At 41.0% G+C, this 21,530-nt stretch overlaps 1 protein-coding gene across 1 annotated transcript in view; it reads left to right on the forward strand.

The window, feature by feature from the left end:
* LOC139218478 (WD repeat-containing protein 7) overlaps positions 1–21,530 on the forward strand; it is a 95,531-nt gene that overhangs the window by 45,118 nt on the left and 28,883 nt on the right. The window contains exon 22 of the mRNA XM_070850049.1: positions 7,064–7,177. Within this exon, the coding sequence (XP_070706150.1) occupies positions 7,064–7,177 (114 nt within the window). The remainder of the gene's footprint in view (positions 1–7,063; positions 7,178–21,530) is intronic.

Raw genomic sequence — 21,530 nt, forward strand, 5'->3', positions numbered from 1 at the left:
GTCGGTAGTCGACTCGAGCTGGATTGTGGGTAATGTAGACGCCAGGTTTTCACTGTTGACTATACATAGAGATAGACAGTGTGTCTCCACTTCCTCCCACCGTAAAATGATGAAGCTAAAATATCCCAGATGCGGCAGTGGCTCCCACCTGAACGTAGACTGGATGTAAAGAGGTGTCAATAATCACACATCACACTAAAGCGTTGGAATATGACCAAAATCTCATAACCTGATAACGATACATTTCACTGTAAAACAAAATTTCAAGGTGAATTTACAGAGTGAAGGATGACGTTGATGTAAGGTAAAACTTCAAACAAAATCAACGATAGAGAATGAAATGAAACAATGATTTCCTATCATCACAACAAGTATATCATCATATTGCACAGACCTACATCGCATCCCCTTTATATAGCAACAAATAACTAATTAAACCCAAACTAGTGAACATGACATTTAACGTGTTCCACATAACATCCAGTAGTTGATAATATGCTACCTTAAAGGTGTATTTAAAGAGCATGCTAGCATTGGCACTCAGCTGAAAGCTGCACAGCTGCCTGTTAGCACAAGTCCTAACCTGATAATCAGACTATGTAATTTAGTTTTATTTCATTTATTTAATCTGACGTTATGTTTATGCTTGTTGATTTCTGACTTAAAACAAATCTCTACAGCTTCATCCCGCTCATCCACACTTGTCTCCTCTATTGTGGCCATTTGTCTGCCACTGTTTATGGATACAGCAGGGTAGCTAGACTTGCTTGAACAAATCTGAGATATCAATCTATATATCTCTCTATCCCCCTCACTTTATCCATTTGTGTATCTCTCTTTTCTTCGCTGTGCTCTTTCTCTCTGCCTGCCTTCTGAATGATCCTGCTCTCTCTCTCTGTCTATAGTTAGACCTGCTGATGGGAAGAAAGGTGAATCTCCACCTTCTTTTACTAGAAACGGCCTTCTAAAATGCTATCTTTGTGTGTCAGTGTGTGTGTTCAGGAGTCGCCCTGTAGTTGCTGAGGATGCTGGGGGCTTCTCAGGGGAACAGTAGCCATGGAAACGGGCACCGGTCAGTGTTGTGTTACCACAGCAGTACCGCAGGCGGGGGAGGTGGGGGGAGTGATGGGCCGGTGACCTCAGGGGACGAGGGAGAATAGAGGGGGGAGGGAACTGGGGCAGAGAGATAGAGCGAGGTTAAAGGGTCATTGAATTTGATCTGTGTGCTGCACAGCAGGACTGGAACAAGCAGTAAGATGACTCCTGCTGGTCCTGGAAATCCTGGAGTATCATGGGAAAGTCGGGAATGTGTTGAATCCTCTGGAAAAGTCCTTTGAAGTTGAAGCTTTTGTTGCGTCTGTCTATTGTTAAGATGTGTCAAATGTGTCATTTCCACACCTTTTTAGTTCAAAATCCAGCCTTTTTCTTTCATGTAATACACAGAGTGTTGACCTTTTCTGGCTGTGACCCCATGCTTTAGACTCAAAATTCTCCTGACACCCTCTCTAGCATCCCATAAAAACTGCAGGTCTACTTTTGCCCTGAAGCTGACCAGCACCTGCAGCAGGAACATAACTCGAGGCTTTGAATTCAATTGTTACAGATATTGTTTCTTATTAGAAAATGTTGAATTGATTCATTAAGAGGACCCTGTCCACAGCACAGGCTGTTAAACATAAACTCTGTTTTTATCTTGGTCTCTAACTGGGAATACACTTCAGAAGTTAGGCGTCAGTGTGGTGTAAGCACTACCGAGGCATCCATCCATTCAATCCACACCAACTCTGACCTCCATTGTTCTCAGAGGCAGCTGTCTTGTCAGCAACACAGAGGACAGTGGCAGGACAAATTGTCTTCACCAGGCTGTGTAATGTTAAAAATGCACTTGCTCTTCAGCTCCATGCCTTGATCGACCATTATAGATATACAGTGGAGATATACAATAGTTAATAAGTTCAAAACACATAAGCAGCATATATTTGTGTCATTGTGTAACAGCCTGAAAAAAGTATGGGAAAAAAAATGTATGGGAGCATAAATAATCACAGGGGTTCCATCTTAACACATGTTGGAGTCAGTGTGGATCATTACATTACATAAAATGACAGCTTCTATTTGTTCCATGATATCAGACGAGTGTTGACAGACAGTGTAAGCTGCTCAGGATGAAGATGGGCAGAATTCAAATAGAATATTAAAATCAACGGTAACTTTTAGATTTCAGTGTAACAATAACATATTATCACATCCCTGTAGACACTGTCATCAAATAGGCGCTTTGTAGTCCTCTCTCTCTCCCTCTCTCCCTCTCTCCTTCCCGCCCACTCTCCCTCTACTTTCCTGCCCTCCCCTCCACTCCAGCAGCAGAGAGGCTGGTGTTTCAAGGAACACACCTGTATTTATCCATTAGCTTTTAGTGCAGAGGAAATGTCACTGAGTCAGTGACGGAATCCCACTGTCGCAGCATAAGGGCTGACCAGACAACATGCACGCACACATACAAAGCAGTGGCCATGACCTTTCAGCTCTCCTGGAAGTGTTTAAAAGGCTTTAACACAAAGGAAGCGGGGTGAGCTGGAGTTGTTAACCTGCACTTGGAAGGAGAGAGAGAAATAAATAAATAAACTGTCCACACCATCTCCATCATCGCTGCTGTGTTTAATTAGCTCATCAGTATTTTTCTCTGAAGTACGGAGCTGGAATAAGGTCATGGTTACCCCTAGCTTTTCCTAAAGACCCAAAGCAGTGGGAAACAGTTAGCCCTTTCTAGAGTTTAAAAACCAACTAGCAACACCTCTAAAGCATCACCAGTCACCGCCAAACTCTTGGGAGCAATGATCACATCTGCCAACCTGCGCCAGCCAGACATGCTGCACAGAAGTTCTAACTAACAATGAAGCACAAGTATGAAGCTTTAATCTTCAGGGTGGAAGACTTCCAGAGCTGCAGGGGGGAGAAACAGAGCAGTGGAGGTCTGGGAGAGAGCCTGTGAGGCTGGGCAGGGATAAAGAGTCAACCTGGGGGGGCGGGATGGCTAGAGAAGGGCTCTACACACACTTTACACTCTCATATTCACACACACTTGATTAAACACAGTCCCCCACATTGTTCACACATGAACACACACAGTTTTAAGGGTCAAACTGTGTGCGTGTGTGAAGCAGCTGTTTCTTTGATCACTGAACAGCAGTCACCATTTCCTCCGTCTCTCCTCAGGCTTTAGGTTACGATCTGACTCGATCGCCCAGTCCTGCTGTTGATAAAGATCCGTCTCCTCCTCTTTACCTCTCCTGCTTGTCATCCTCTCATCTCCTCCTCACCTTTTTAGTTTTTGCATCTGTCTCTTTGTCACATGTCCTCCTCCCTCCTCCTTCCTCTGCCCCATTTCTTTTCCCTTTGCTCCTTTTCCTCACCTGCCCTTCTTGACCTCTCTCGCTCCCTCCCCTCACTTTCTTTCTTCCTTCTTTATTGGATGGAAGTTGAGTAGCCTTATATTCTAAGGCTATGATGATATAAATCATCTATATATTCCTCTATAATACACACACACACACACACACATATATATATATATATATGTGCGTATATGTGTGTATATATATATATATATATATATGTGTATATATGTGTGTTTTTGTAGATTTGTAAAAATAAATGTAACAACTTAATGAAAAATGAACATAACACTGAACAGGTTGGAGGTGTTCCTGCTGTCTTTAAACATACAGAAAAAAGGCAGGATACATATCTGAAATATGTAAGTAAATGGTGAAACTTTTTTCTAAAAAGGATCCAAAAATGCATATTAACACTATAAAAAAATGAGACTGACCTGTCTCATCTTCCATGAAAACCCTTGAAATATAAATGGGTCATTGATCACTTTATCAATAGTTCCTGGAATTAATCTTGTTAAAATAATACAAATACACAGAAGAAACAAACAATCAAAATGAAGAAGAAGAAATTGAAGCTGAAAGAGAGGTGAGCGGCCTGTGATGTAAAGAGCAGGAAGTGTTTTAAACAGGAGGAGAGAGAGCAACAGACAGCAGAGAGAAGGACAAGATCCTGGAGGTTAACAAGGCATGCTGGGAGCTATGTGTCATGGCTGACATGACAAGCTTGACCTTGGAGTGGGGCAGAATGCCTCCTCCTCCTTCTCCTCCTCCTCCTCCCTGTCATCTACCCCTCCTCCACTTCCCTCTCTTTTTTTTCAGCCTCAGCTCCTGCATCCCTCTCTTTCTCATCCCCTCACCAGGACGGTTGAGTTATATGCCCAGCCTGTGTGTGTGTGTGTGTGTGTGTGTGTGTGTGTGTGTGTGTGTGTGTGTGTGTGAAAGGAGAAGAGGAAATATAAACCATTTTAAACAAGACATGCAGACTAGAAATGAGCCAAATCTGCACTGTGGTTTGTTATAAAACACTTTTTTTTTTAGTGTTACTACAGTGACATAATTTCATCATTGGACCAATCTGTGTCTCATGACTTACATCAAGTGCCAATGCAGGAGATGGTGTGTCCTTTATGTAGCAAGGTGGAGAGTAAGGGTGGGGGTGTCTGGTGATGGATAGGTGTGTAGCTCATCTGACCTCAATTGCAGGAAACCCGAGTTTGTGTCCTCTCATGGACCTGCAATTAATGTTTTTTTCAAAATCCACAACCACGGTCTTTCCCTAATCTCAAAGTGTTTTACATGCCGTACCATTGACTTTATAAAAGAAGTGGATGTAGCTTCAAGATCTGAAACCTGCATTCTTTCTGAAGGCCAGCAGGGAGGCGACTGGCTCCAAAAAGACTCCAAATTGCATGGAAGTCTGTGATGAGCTCATAGTCTCAATCGCTAGTTTCAATACTTCTCTAACAAAGGATGTTGTATAATAAAAGGATTTTGTAAATTATTGTCCCATTCAGAGTAAAATAAGCAATAAAGCAGGGTCTGCTTTAGGGCAGGACTACTTTGTGACTAACCAGTTAGAGGTGCATCATGCCTAAACCCAACCAATCTGAGGTAAGTCTTTGCAGAATGTTGTTGGGGAAAAAAACCAAGATGCTGACAGCCAAAATGCCAAATGATGCTTTAAAACAATAGCACGCAAATCAATAGGGGGCGGCACATTGGCTACGCCCACCCCATATACAGTCTATGTGCCTAACCCTAAGCATACCTTAACTATTGTTTATTTGCAGTAACCAGGATATTTCCCTTCAAGGTACAATACTTAAACATTGGTCACCTGCTCAAAAAAACCCCAATATAATATGGGGGCAACATTTTACCTCCCATGTCTCCACCTTTGTCCTCCCTCACTGTGCCTTGCAATGTCCTCAAAAATATATATAGCTATTGCTTCATCTCATTCAAGTTTCAAGGTTCATTTATTTCATTTAAAACACAGCGTCGCCCAATCAAATTAAAATTGTAGCCCCTTCATGCCACAGAAACATATAAAATACTTTACATACAGATAATTAAGTTAAGATTAGAACAGGATAAAATATAATATAAAATCAAATAAAACTAGACACTGCAGTAACTCACTATCGCCCCTGATGGACAAACTGGTATCACAAGACAATTACAGGCCAGGGGTAGCTGGTTAACATGCTAACTTCAGTAGATATTTCTGCAAAACACTACATAGATGTGTTTGACATAGCATCAATACCATTATTTCTTACTATTCTCTGGATATTCTTAGCTGGTTTTTGAATGTTTGAAACTACAATCCTGGCTATTCCTCACATATTGTGCCTTTAACCATGACATAGCTGCCATGCACAGATATTGTAGAAAGAAAAGAATGTACAATCCATATCAACATTCTTGTCAAATGCTTACCACTTATCGCATGCATCTTTAGTGTAACTTCCTTTCTGTTCTGGCTTTGGCACTAAACACTGTTGTGCTTCTAGTCTGTAAACATGTGAACTGAAATTGAATTGCAAGGCGAGAGAGCTCTGTTTATGTAGAAACATCAGACAGTCTTTTTGTCCAATCACAGTGAGGCATCAGTTATGTTTTAATTAAATTCAATTAAGTTTTTATCACTTAAATGTTTGAGACAGATAATTAACAAAACCAGGCTGTGCATCAGCCTTTAGTGTGTGTGTGTGTGTGTGTGTGTGTGTGTGTGTGTGTGTGTGTGTGTGTGTGTGTGATATAAAGCTGTACAGAGTCATTATGTTGAGCTATCAGCAGTGTGTGTGCAGGTTAATTGGAACATGAAGCAAAATGTTAACCAGGATTAATCAATGTAATTACACACAGTATAATTACAGTTTTGGATTGGCTTACTTAGGGTGTTTTTTTTATTATTCTTGTTATATTTTGAGGGGTTTAAAACCAAGTTATATCATTTCCAAGAATAAGCTTTTTCTTTTTCTTTTTACTTATTTCTTTTTTTGATGTTGTCTTCTTGCACAGGGATAAACAGTGGTGAGGAAGTGAGGTCTATGAGTGTGTGCATGTGTCTAATTCATTAATTAGGCTGTTTTCCCAGAGATTAGCTCAGCATAGGCTTTGTTACCTTTCGTCTCTTCATTCATTAGCGCAGCACCATTCATTAACCCAGCCGCTAATGAAAAGCCACTCCTAATTGGCAATGGAGAGATAAAGGCTAAATGAAAACACTAAATATAGAGGGGACGTGTGTGTGTGTGTGTGTGTGTGTGTGTGTTTGTGTGTGTTTGTGTGTGTGTGTGTGTGCTTCCATTAATTCTCTAGATAACGAGGAAGCCCAATAAAGCTTTATTAGCTACTTAACTAGGACAGTTAGCCTGATAATAAGGATCAACACAGAAACATGGTGTGATGAGCTTAACAACAACACACACACACAACGGGGGAGGGTCATCGAAATGCCTCACACTTATGTTTGTTTATGCACTTCTAGTACACGTGTATGTGGTAGTGCTCCTTTGCCCCTCCACACACACACACACACACACACACACACACACACACACACACACACACACACACACTGGTGGTCCATGTGTTCTCTATGGCAGTACAGGCTGATATATGATAATTCATTAATTCAAATGTTTGTCTCCTTCCAGCTGGGACAGCCACTGAGACCTCCCCTCCAGCCCCGCCTCCTCCTGAGGCTCAGCCAGTAGAAACCAAGGCTCCTGAGGAGGAAATGGACGTTACAGATGATGACATCACAGCAGGTATGAAAATGAATAACCCTCACCCTAACCTTTTTAAAAAAAACAAACAAAAAGGCTCATTTGATTACTACTTACTGACTTAAACCCATGTAGACACCATACCTGTAAAGCTAATCCTTCACATAATGATGTCAGACCATCTATGATAGAGCTCCTGTTTATCTCTGAGGTGGTGTAGCTGGCTCTAGTTTTAATGAGTTATTCTCTGTACAGGAAGGCCAACATAGTGATGAGTAGGCATATTTGAGGGAAAAATGTATATGTACACACTTCAACTTGGTATATACAGCCTAAACAGCTTGCACTACTATTGCAAGTGATAGAGATCAGGAGAGATGTGGTGTTCCATGACAGAAGAAAAAAAACTACGTGTACCCCAAGCGAGCACCGCACCCCATCCCCCACCTAGAGCCTGGGCTCGAAGGAGGTGGTTGCATAGAAAAACAAAAGCTCTGACTGTGATTGTGCCTATGCTTTGAACTGTAGTGTAGAATATCCATTTTCTGACTTGCATAGAGCACTGCTTGGGGACCTCAGAGTTTTTCTTAGGGAATCTAATGCTCACTGACAATGACCTAGAAACCTGGTGTTAGGTACAGGGTGAGGAGCTGGAGTCAGTCAAGGGTGTTCATCATTTTTGAAAAATTACTTAATCATGTCTTAAGCAACTTTTGCTGCTCACATTTCATCTCAAAGTCTCTGTGAAACATTTGAGGTGTCAACGCATGGGAGCATTTTCCCCGGTGACCTGTGGAGCCTCATCTGGTTTAATATGAGTAACATTAAAAACTCATTTATCATTTATGTTCTGCTGAATTCGGTAGTTTTGCTCGGGTGACTCTGAATGTAGGTTAATCATAGTGTGTGTGTGTGTGCCTGTGTGTTTTATGATCAGTGCTGCACAGCCTATGTGTAATGCCAGTGTACTGTGACCTGCATGGTGTTAAAAGCAGTTAGGTGTTTAGTGTGCTCACATGCGCTCTCTCTCTCTCTCTCTCTCTCTCTCTCTCTCTCTCTCTCTCTCTCTCTCTCACTCACACACACACACACACACACACACACACACACACACACACACACACACACACACACACAAAATAAGGTGTGAAACATTTCTCCCATGAAACGACTGACACCTGCAGTACAGGTAGAAAATGCACACTTTTCCAGTCCATTTATCTTTTGTCACATTTCCCTGAAAGGTTTGGTGTGACACACAGACAGGCGCACACACACACACACACACACACACACACACACACACACACACACACACTATCTAACTGTATTGGATTCAAAAATCACAGAAAACAAAACAGAATTAATGTCCAAAGGGAAATTTACATTCAACCAACAATGATATATTGTAAAAATACAGCAAAAATGGCTCTAACACTGCTTTACTGTCTGCTCTCCCTCTTTCATTCCTCCTCCCTCCATCCTTCTCTCAAGCCAGTCAATATCGCAGATGTGTCTGACAATTTATCATTTCTCACAGCTCATTTTTCTCCTATTGACAGCAGTGTTTTTTCATTCAGTCTCTGCAGTATTAAATCTGTTAGCAGATACCTCAAATACAGAGCAGAGTCGGAATCTCCTCTGCTGTGCCCACTGAGTTTGAAAACTTTTCTGCTCTCTCTCTTAGCAAAGCAAGGCAAGACAAATGTATTTGTATAGCACCTTTCAGGCACGAGGCAATTCAAAGTGCTTTACAGGGACATACAACACAATGCAAACAAGACACAGAAACATTAAATTGCATGTAAAAGATAATAAAAGCACAAGAAAATAAATATTTTATGTTGTGGTTGATGAAGAAACGGCTGCAAATGTGTGGTTTGTGATCAAATAAGTGAATACATGAAATGTCAGAAAATTGCTAAAAATGCCAAGTTATGGGAATTCAAGGCATCTTCAAATGTCTTGTTTTTGTGAAGAATCCTAAACACAAAGATATTGTGAAGATATAAAACACAATGACATTTCTCTTGTACATTTTATCTGATAAAAGTAGTACAGTGTTTTCTTGATTAACTGATTGGTTAATCGACAGACTGCTAATTTCACACTCGCTATTATTCTGTTTGTTTCCAGTATGATGATTTACTGCTTTTCTGTTTTACATCACTGGAACAGCCATTTGAAGACGTCAGCTTGGGATCTGATGGACATTAGTCATTATTTACTTACATTACAAACTAAACAATAACCAACTAATTAAAAAAAAAATCTGCAGATTAATTTGAGACAGGAGGAGTGCAGTTAAAGGATAGTATCAGATTTGAATCCTACACTCAGGGGAAGAAAGGAAAAGGAAAAAAGGTAAAGGGAGGAATAGAGAAGAGAGGAAGGTATGGAAGCACCGGAAAAGAGAGAAGGATAAGAGAAGGGGAGAGGAAAAGACAGGTGGTGATAGACTGTCTCCCCGTCTGTCTCTCACACACAGTTCGGGATGCGCAGGTGACAGTAGTTGTTGCTAGTTGTGCCACAGCTGCACACACACACACACACACACACACACACAAATAGAAACCTGTCTGTATGTGTGCTGTAATTACGTTCCTAACATTGTCAAGGGATGTCATTAGGGTCTACACCAACCCCTCTCTCTCTCTCTCTCTCTCTCTCTCTCTGTCTCTCTTTCACTCACACTTCCCCACACACACACACACACACCAATTTAGTTAACTGAATCTCTATAGGCATGTCATTTTCATGGAAAAAACATGTTGCCAAAACAAGCAAACAAACAGTAATAATACATCCAGTGAATACAGGAAAAACACTAACGATGGACAGTAAATGGATGGAAATGTCAGAATAATTACAGGTTATGGTAAATTTTCAGTACATCAAGCAAAACAAAATAAACCCAGAACAACATTATCATGCTGTAGTGACTAAAAGTTTTAAACACTAAAGCAGCACTCTGTAGCCCTGAAGGTCCTTTCATCAGTGGTAAGAACAACTGCTGGGGACATGGGTATTTCCTGGGTGACTGCAGTTTAAGCTCATTTATATGCTCATGTTTTTTGAGCTCTGATCATCGATGCTTCTTTGCTGGGAAACAAAATGCTCCCAAACAATAGATAGAAAAAGTGATCAGAGAGTCTTCATGTCAGTTATTCTCTGCTTCCAGCTTCTCTAATGTGAAGATCTGAAATTTATTTTTAATGTATTATTTAATAACTTTAGTAAGTGCAGTGTCCGTCTGTTCAACACAAAATATCTGCCGCTGCATTACAACCTGATCATATCCCCGTAGATCAGTAATGTGGTCCTATACTTGAGGGAAGGGGAGGAGAGTATCTCATCTCTGCCTCTGGTGGGGGACGTGACCCCAGGGAGGTCAAAGATCCCTGCTGGACACAGCCCCATCACCCCCTCCCTCAAAAACTGACACACACACACACACACACACACACACACACACACACACAGATGCACACTCTTTGTGCTGTGGTTTTGCTTCCTTCAGGGTGCAAAGCCCTGCAGACATTATCATCTGATTCATACCAGCCAACATCTATAATGAAACTATAGATGGATACTTTCAAAAGTATTTATGGTAGCATTAGTAGTAATAGTATTTTTTCAACATGACCCTGTTTGCTGGGAGAAAGGAGGGAAAGTATTACCCCTGTGACAGGTCCACAGCAGCACACAGAGAGGTCAAAGGTCAGGCTGACCCTCACCTCGTGGTGTCATTAGCCTGGTTGTGATTTGGTTAGCTGAAACGCTAGCCTCCCCTGCTAATCTAATATCCGAGCCTGGAGGTCGCTTGGGTCAGATCACATTTCTGCTCAGAACAGATTGAACTTATGGAGAGATAAATGGTCAGAGCTGCAACTCTGAACGCTTGGATTGTTTCTGATGATGGTGTCTCTTTAGGTTTTCACAGCGAGGGACCCAGCTGTCGTATGGGAATATTATTGTATTACAGACAGAAGAGTGAAGCTATTGTCCAAATATTATTAATGTACAGGAATGTTTTTCTGGTTGCTCTGGTACAGAAACAACAATATCCAAGAGAGTAGTACAGGACAGCACATTATGCTATAGTGTAATATTGTATGTGATATTATAGTGTAGTATAATATGATATAGTTTAGTATAGAATAGAATCGTATTGTATGTTACATATTAATTCTACTGTATGCTGTAGCATAATTGGTAACTCACTGAATCCCATAGACTGTATATAAGAAGTGGATGTAGCCACCATGACGTCATCCATCACTTTGTGGACTGCCATTTTGAGGCCTTGACATTGGCTTTATGGGCGTCGCCATCTTGGTTTTTTTGAGCCAAAGGTAACATTCATTCCCCAAAGACCTCCTCTGATTGGTTAGTCACAAGGTAGTCCTGCCCTAAAGCATGCCCTACTTTACTGTTTATTTTACTCTGAATAGGACCATAATTTACCAAACAAACATAATGCTGTATTGAAGAAGCATTCAAACTAGTGACTGAGACCGTGAATATAGACTGTGAGTGAGAAGTAGGGTCAGTTTGTCACAGACTTCCATACAAACACATTTCAGTGGAGCCAGTGGAGTTGCCCCCTGCTGTCCATTAGAAAGACTACAGGTTTGAGGCACTTCCACATTGGCTTCACTTTTCAGACCTGTAAGCTAATTCCACTTCTTTACACAGCTGACGCTCAATCCATGGCAGCATTACACTTCCTGTTTACACCGCTCAAAGCATTGCAGGAACTCCAGTTTCAAAACTTGGAGCACAATTGCTTGGAGCTGAAGTTGAGATAAGACGGAGTAATTGTAACAAGTAGAAAATACATTCATATTTTTCATCATTTTCATTTTTATAGTGTGACACTATTTTTCTACATTAGTGAGCTTCAGAATGTCCCATTGATATAGTTTATCAAAAACATAGGTATGGTATAGTATGGACAGAATGTACTGTTACAGGAACAATATGTGTATTCTGCTTTAGTAGCTACCGGTACTTCCTCTCCTCTAACCTAAACCTTTGATTACAGTATGACAAATCTCTCTCTCTCTCTCTCTCACGCTCTCTCTCACACTCACACACACACACACACACACACACACACACACACACACACACACACACACACACACACACACACACATGGTTGAATGCGGTTGAATGGACAATGTGATAATGTGCACGTGAAGGGGTGGGGTGGTGTTAAGCTTCTGTGTGTATGTGTGTGTCAGGGTTTATGAATGTGTCACAAAGACAAAGCACTGGCCTTGGGGTTTTGTGTGTGTGTCACAGACTGGAGGCCTGCTCATGGTTTGAACACAGATGTAGATGGAGAGTCATAGAAATGACTTGTTAACTGACTGGATTCCTGTGTACCCGTCAGAATGCCTCATTGGCTGTTTGTTTACTAACTGACTTAATTGCAGCCTTACTGACTGACTGAACGACTAAAACCTGTTGATTGACAGACTGATGTTTTGCTAACTGGTTTAAAAGTAACTCGCACAACATAACACAATACTTGGTTTTTGAACTGGCAAAAATGGTTTAAAATTCCATGAAAAAAGAATAATAAGATAAGATAAGATAACGTTTATTGATCCCTCAGAAATTAAATAAACATAATATATACAGAGAGTTTTCAGGCCCATGGGCAGTTTCAGATGTTAATACCAGTCACACAGATCAGCATGAAGCTCCAGTTTATTAACCCTGACCCACATAATGTAAATGACTCAGTGATAGTGTCTCTTCAGGTTACCTATCTACCCATTCCCTCTTTACCAGTTCAGGAATCAGGTCTGTGAATAGTCTGACAGTGAATACAATTAATGGCTGTTTGTTTTTTGATTTTTCTCCCTTGAGGACTGAGGCATTTTTCTTGTTTTCCGTCAGACAAAATAAGTGTGAGGGCCCTGCTTTAACTGCATAATGACCACCACAGAGTAGCCGGTCTTGGGCACGTGGACTGTGTGGGCTTCTCCAAGTGCACCCGCTGTTTTCCTTTTTGTACATGAAGCAGTATCAAGTGCAAAAGAGCTGGTTGAGGTTGACTATAGATCGGAAGGTGCAGTGACTAAGAAATACACTCTCAGCTCACATGACTGGTCTCATTGCTCTGAAACAGGTGAGCCAATCATAGTGAAGCATGACAAGAGCTTAACAAATTAAGAATCAGCTTCTCCAGAAGAAAATATTGTTGTGTGGATGGTGCAGAGTAGTGCGACCTTTTTACATTACAACACTTGTTTTTACATAGTACAACAGTGATTCATTAACTCAATGAATAAAAACTGGTAAAGCCATATACAATCACATCAATCCAACGGCCTTCAAGTCTTAATTCTACTGCATCACATAACATAAATCGTCATATTTTAGTTGATATGAGAAAGAAGAAAGTCATTTTATAGCAGCTTGGTGACGTGCACGTGTAAATGAAGGTAAACAATCTTCTTTCTGTTTCCTCTACTGTCAGCAGTTCAGGAAAGTTTTAAATTGTGATGTTCTCAGATGATTTGTCTTTTCAGCACTTGTTGTGTCTAATCCGGTTGGATTAACCATCAGACATTTTGAATTGATCCAACACTTCAGACTTGACACAACAAACTATAAATCTGTCGTCAAGCTTTTTTCTTACTTCCCTTCTGCGTTTCTCAGCAGTCCAACAGAGAAACAAAATGATCTGTCATTCATTCCAGATGAATTCACCCTGCTGGATTTAAACATTTTAATTGGTCTGTAAAATACTATTGTCCCTTATCGTGTGCTGTAGTTCTCACCTGAATCGCCCTTCCCTTTCCTCTCTGTCTCTGTGATGGGTAGATGATTTTCTTTTCCCTCTCACTCTATATTGTGATGCTTTTCATTTGGCGAAGTTGAAATCTAATTCTGTCAGGTGGCTTTGATTCATCTGTGAGCAAGAGGGGAGTGTGACTACGCTGTGGTGGCTTTAATAAAAATAATTCCTTCTTTATGAAGAAGTGGTGTGATAGAGGCAGTCCACTGTCTCTGCATTAGGGAAATTAACATCCAGAGCCATTTTTCAGATTGCTCCATTAAAAGCATGAATCTGACAGCTGCGGAGTGCCGAAAATATTGGATGTATTAAAAACCCGTCGAATTTTAAATTAAACTGCAAAATAAACACATAATTAATAATGGAGGATAGAAAAATAAGACCTCAGACTTTCAATATTGCCAATCTGTGACTTCATACAGAAGTACTGAAGTATGAAGTGGAGCAATGTTAATGTGTTTGGGGATATATGTCACAATAGAGAAGTCATCCTACGTGTGTGTATACTGCATCTGTCCTGCATCCCTACTGTATTGAAGCCTATGAGGAAATACAAGGAAATATAAAATGTTAGGACTGACTTAAAGTCAAAATTATGACATATAAGTGAGTCAGAATTTTAAAATGCCATTTAGTATTGACGCATGTGCTTTACTATGTAGTGTGATAGTGTAGTGTCGTATAATCCTGTTCAAAATAAATGTACACTGCTCAAAAAAATTAAGGGGAAACCAAAACCACCAGCTGACTGAGTGCTGGATTCTAAATCACACTGGAAATCAAAGTAAAAGACTGAAATCACGGGCTGATCCAACTTTCATCACGACAACTCATAATGTGTCTCAGTAGTGTGTAGGGCCCCCACATGCTGCTGATGAGATGGTGGATGGTGTCCTGGGGGGTCTCCTCTCAGACCTGGATCAGGGCATCAGTGAGACCCTGGACTGTCTGTGGTGCTACTTGGCGACGTTAGATGTACCGATACAATAACGTCCTAGAGGTTCTCAATAGGATTCAGGTGTGGGAACATGAGGGCCAGTCAGTGGCATCAATGCCTTCATCATGTAGGAACAGCCTCCACACTCACAGGTATTGTCCTGCACCAGGAGGAACCCAGGGTCCACTGCACCAGTGTAAGGTCTGACAGTGGCTCTGAGGATTTCATCCTGGTACCTAACAGCAGTCAGCATGTGGAGGTCTGTGTGACCCTACCTCCCCAGACCATCACTGACCCACTGGTCATGCTGGATGATGTTACAGCATAATGTTCACGTTCAGCACAACATTCTCCAGACTCTTTCATGTCTTTCTCCATTTGCTCTCATCTGTGAAGAGAACGGGGCACCAATGGCGGACCTGCTAATTCTGGTGTTGTCTGGTGAATGCCAAATGAGCTGCACGGTGCTGGGTCCCACTAGAGGACGTCGAGCCCTCACGGAGTCTTTTTCTGACAGTTTGGTCAGAAACATGCACACCAGGAGCCGGCTGGAGGTCATTTTGTAGGTCTCTGCTCGTGCTCCTCCCATTCCTCCTCGCACAGAGGAGCAGAAACCGGCCCTGCTGCTCGGTCGATGCCCTTCTACTCCTTGTGTAACGTCTCCTGGTTTCTCCTCCATGCTCTTGAGACTGTGCTGGGAGACACAGCAAACCTTTTTGCGACATCACATATGGATGTGCCATCCTGGAGGAGCTGGACCACCTGTGCAACCTGATTGGACCGCAGGCACTAACTCATGCTACTAGTAGTGACAAGGACACTAGCACTCAGTCACTTGGTGTTATTCTGTGATGTGTTCCCTTAATTTTTTTGAGCAGTGTATATTACATATGCTGTAAGAAAAAGTCAAATTTAAAACAACCCAGTGGGGTCACTTTAGATGAGGCGACGATTGATGACGAGATGTACGATGATGACGATCAGTGAAACGGGGTTTTGATAACTTTTGCTTTCAATTAGCTCATGAGACTGCCATCCTTTGTATATCACTTAGTGTGAGTGATTACCATCCATTTAATAACCTTGCAGTTGAGATATGGGAATAAACTAGTTTCAAGTGGCTATTGCAGGATATATTGCTATATTGTTATGAGCCTAATATGTGTTATTTGGCAAAAAAAAAAGAGTGCTTGCACCATGTCATTTACCTTATCATTTGATTCCTGGTATCAACATTTTTTTGGTGGTTAATTTGTCTTTTGTTATGAAAATCTAAGTTTTTTTTGCCACTTGTGTGGACATCAATTCAAGATGGCCACCACAGAGGCATAAGGCCATTAGGCAACATTAGTTGATGTTGGCAATATGAAAAATTAACTAGAGACCTTGAAGGTCTTAAAAACACATATTTCTCCTGCCAGACTATATGTGATATAGTTTTAAAAGAAATTGAGAGCAAACAGGTAACATGCTAACAAGTTACGCTAGCCCCAATGAGTCGCATTAGCTCTATGAACTTTTCTGTTTTCTCTACCCTTCCTCCCCCCAGCACAAGATTTTCACTCAATTCATATTTGATCAACAGGAGGTGTAGTTAAAGGACTAGTAAATCCAGCCGTCTGGTCTCGTCTTGTCTCCTTCTCTTACAAACTTCTATCCAGTTTGTTTGTGGTATCTCATGTGGACGCCCCCTGAGCACCCACCCCTCCTCTCATACTGCCTAATTGAGGTGCTGTGTTTCCAGCGAGTGCAGATAGCTCCTCTGTCTGTGTCTTAAGAAGGCAAAATACACTTAACCTTCAGATGGACTCGGGCCGGTTGGAAGGGCAACCACCGTTTCAGGACTCAAATCTTTTTTATCTATCAACTTAATTGTGTTTTTCAATTATTTCCCCAGATTTTCCGTCTCCTGACATTTGCTGTAAGGACAGTGTTCACCCCAGACCCCCCCCCCCACCAGAGCACCACTACTCTTTTGTTTTATAGAACTTTTTCTTGATCCTAAGAAAAGGCTTGAGGCTGCCTTCAGAGTTGAATTTCTGTTGGTTTCTTTTTGAAATCTTGTATATTTGTTTAAAACATTTTGACTAAATCTTTTCTCTCACAGAATTTTGCTATCTGTCATTCAGTTTTTCTCCTTCCCTCCTCCGTTCTCACACCAGTTTCCTGCTGTTATTGATCCCCTCACTCAGTCCCAGGTGATCAGGTTTTACCAGTCTCCCATCGATTACCAATGGAGGCAAAGACAAGGTGCATCATGGGAAGATGGTGGGGCTGCAGCTTGAGAGGGGAGGGTTAGGAAGGCTGTTGGTATTTGTGTGTATGTGTACAAATATATATATATATATACACACACACACACACATAGTATTTCAGTTTTAATGACACGTCTATGTTTTTACAGTGGTTGTGTGGACTCCACAGGTTGCTGCATTACACCATTGTGCCCTTTTTTAATAGATTCCTTCCTCTATGGATAATGTCATTTCAGCCAGAAAGCCTTTTTATTCCAATCCATCCATGGTTTTTATGAAGATTTAGCCGAGCTGAGGCGAGCAGAGAGGGAAGGCCGTCCGTCCCCCTCTTTAGTTTATTGGGTTATGTTTGGGAGCAGGTTGGCCAACAAATAGGATTTAGATACAATGTCATTATAATAGATCTGCCGGTCGTGAAGAAAGCAGATCGATAGGTCTCAAAAATCAATCAGTCCGTACGTACGTATGAGTTGGGAGGTAGCAGGTACACACAGACAGGAAGTGATGCTACATGACGACTGTCCACAGAAAACCTCACATCTCACACATGAAAGACGGTTCAGGGCACGTCCCAGTCTTTACAAGGTAGCTGCACCACAACATCCAATGAAAAGTCGTCATCACCTGTGCGTCATTTCTTTGTGAACTTTGGGATCTCCTACAATTTAGAATAAACGTATGGCCTTAAATCTGTAAAAACGGTCTAAAATGCTTCAGCAATGACATATTTTGAACTCATTTGTAAGATTAGAAACCACTGAAACTTGACATCACACTGCTTATGTTTTGAACAGAGTGATCACGAACTTTGTGTTGTGCGATGTTTTTCCACATGGTTTTTATTTTTGTCCATTTTGACTTGACAACAGATGCATATATACATAATACTAATTAGTTATCCATTCTAGGGGTAATAATTATAAATCTAGCAAGTGTGGGACACAATATAATCATAGGTTCTTTTTATGCACATTTTCCTCTCGTGCTGCAAAAACCTCCATCAATCAGAAGGTTAGGCAGCATGTACATATGAGCCTGATAGACAGAAGCCCGGGGGAATTTGTAAATTGTCCTATCAGGTTTGGTTTTAAATGAAAGACTTTATTATCTCTGAAAACATGTGTTTCTGCAGCTGCTCAGCCTGTTTCTTATCTTTTTTTTAGATTCCTTTATTGTCATTGTAAATAAATACAACAAAATTTAAAAGCACAAAAGTGAAACAGAACCTTCAATTTCACTGTATTAGGAAACTGATTTGGCACATGTCTGAGTATACATTTGACAGTGTTTCCTGAACAACAGCCATGTTTGTTCCATTATGTAAATCAGAGGTGAACACCAATAACAACACAGCAAGGGGTGCTCACCCAATCAAACGTCAGAGGCTGTGACGGAACAGTTCCATTGCTGATTATTGACTGTGGGTAGTGAACACACACCAGCACATGTACACTTTCACTCACACATTGTACACTCCTTCCCTACTCTCCTCCTCATCACCCATTCTTTCGAACAGTTTGGTGTTTTGTCCACCTGACTGTAAAAGCTAAGTTTATTCTAAATCTCTCACTAAATGTCTTGATTTTGTGTCTGCAACCTACAGATGTCTGTCAGAATCTGCCTCCATCTCGATCTCTTTACTTGCTCTCTGTAAATTTCAACTTTTTAGTGATTCTGGTTGGGAGTCCATCTCTAATTCTGTTATCTACTGGCCCAGTCTGGCCCGGGGATGGATGCCATCTATAATCCATTTATCAGAGCCTGCCGGTGGGCCATCTTCCAAATGACAGCTGGCCTTTAGCAATCTCATTATAAAACGCACCAGGATATGGTATGGAAATATTGGGGGAGGGGGCTCCCGAGATCTGAAAAATGTACTGAGAGACGGACACACAGTGGACAAAACATTAGAAATGAATTGTTTTTTAAATGCATACATCCATTTATTTTTTAATCACACTTGTGCAGTCAAATGTGCAGTGACATTTTCTGAAAACACTTTCATTCAGTGAATTCAGTGAATGCACTGTACACTTTAGTTCACACAGAGCCACTTCTTTGGCCAGATCATAAATCTGATGGTAATCCGTCTTGGTTTCCTTATCTAGTGGTAGTAATGCACCTGAAGCTGTTTGGTAGATGTCAAAAACACCTCAGTAAGAATAATGTTCACTGTCGTGGTTCAGTTACAACAACTAACAATTAGCAGTTAAGCTAGCAGCTATCCATGAATTAACACAAACACACATATGAATCGTATATACGAAATTGCAAGTGAGAGAAAAGTTTGACCATCTTCAGGGGCTTTCACTCAGGCTGCCCCCTCGCCCATACAGAGTGCAAATGTAGAGTGACTCCACTGCATTCAAACTAAGCTATGTTTGAACTTACCACAATATGAACATTTCATTAGAGAGATATTAGAGTAACATTTCCCTCTGACGTCAAAGGAGGTTTTCCTCCACAAGCAGACTGAGATAATGGTGATGTTTAATAGGAGTATCCTGTGTGGCCTGGTTCCAGGAGTTTTTAACAACCCAGTACACACTCTGGGCTGTAACTTTCCTCCTGCTGAGCTGTTATCATGGTCTCCTTTTATATGTTTTCATTAATCTGTCCACTCTTTGAATATCATGTGACGTTAATTCAACACATGTGAAGAGAAAACTCTATGAAGACCAACAGGAAACACACAGCAGTGACCAACTCACTCTTCTTATTTACTACAGCCAATGTGCTTATTCCTCTCAGACACTGTGCGTGTGTGTGTGTGTGGTGAGCGAGTGAGTTCTGGTTCCCCTGCAATTCAAATCCATAACAATGCTGTGCTCGCTCATCCAGAGAGAGAGAAAATAAGAAATAGAAATCAGAGGGTGGCAGCAGTGGGAAGTGTGTGTGTGTGTGTGTGTGTGTTGAATGCATGAAAGCACACACACGCACGCACACACACACACAGTTTTATGTAGTCCTTATTGTGCCTTTGATCCAAGGTGTGTAAGGAACTCTCATCTCCAACTGTGATACTCATACAGACACACACTCACATACACACATATTGGTCACACACACACTCATGTATTCCTCTTAGGGCTGCAGCAGTTCCCCACTGTGTACACGCACACACACAAAAGAGGTTATTTTGGGGTCGTCTTGATGAACACAATGAACAGACACACTCATGTGCACGCGCACACTCACACACACACACTCACACACACACACACACAAGTTACAAAAGGGTTTCCAGTTGCACGTGTCCAAAATCCCTCCAGAGGTCTGTGAACATGACTGTGTGTGTGTGTGTGTGTGTGTGTGTGTGTGTGTGTGTGTGTGTGTGTGTGTGTTTGCACTGTGACTAAAGGCTTTCAGCAGGACAATAAGACGTGTGCCTGTGTATTTGTGTGTGTGTGTGTGTATAAGTAATGGTTAATACCAGGACAATAGAAGTGTGCCTGTTCAGTTGTTATCGGCTCACTGGAGACTCACAGGCCTGCTGTTTTTTTTAAACACTTTTCACCATGAAAAGGAAGAATAAGAAAGAAATGAAAATGAAAAAAAGTCCCCCATAGTCTCTCTATTCAGCTAAAACATCCCTGAAAGTGTCAGAGCAAGGAAATAAACAGCCCTACTGTATCTTCAGATCCTTAGAAATAAACTGTGATGTTTTTAATGGAGCTAAACTTTGTGCTGAAAGCAGCCTTTACAAGTCTGAGTTCTCTTCAGCTACTGCAGGTTTGTGTTTTAATGAAGTTTCTCTATCATGTGACAAATGTTGTTTGGAACCATGGACACTTTTTTTGCTTTTTACATAAGTGATTCGTGAGGAGGCAAATTTGGAGAGTGAGACAAATTAAAATGTTCACTTTTATTTATTTATTTTTTTAAAATCAATTAACCATGTGATAATGAGCTATATTATATGTTATTGTGTTATACGATACTCACTTCAAATGCAAAGGCAGCTGTGGGCATTTTCTAAAAATGTAATTTGTTTTGGCATGTTTTTTATTTAACATAAATATATTAATGAGTTTGAAATGTGTTTTACATAATATGTTTAGACTTCCTGACTTTCACATTAAAATAAAATACAAAACTATGTCATTGTCACCGAATAAGGATGTTAACTGCTAGGGATTCCTGGGAGATCAAAATAGCCAGAAAAGATTCAGAAGCTCTGCTCTAAACTTCACCACACACCACCTGCTTTTTGATCATTTGTAGAGGGGCCTTGTGTCAAAATGTAATTCTGAAGACCTTATTATTTTACTTCACAGTATCTTGCTCTCACACAGTGCACACTTCTAAATGAATATGTTGGGGTGCATCAGCAGGGGCCTAACTGCTAGTGTTTGAAATGCTGCGGGGTACTGAAGAAGCTTACAG

This window comes from Pempheris klunzingeri, chromosome 19, assembly GCF_042242105.1.
Source record: "Pempheris klunzingeri isolate RE-2024b chromosome 19, fPemKlu1.hap1, whole genome shotgun sequence".
In the NCBI taxonomy this organism is placed as follows: domain Eukaryota; kingdom Metazoa; phylum Chordata; class Actinopteri; order Acropomatiformes; family Pempheridae; genus Pempheris; species Pempheris klunzingeri.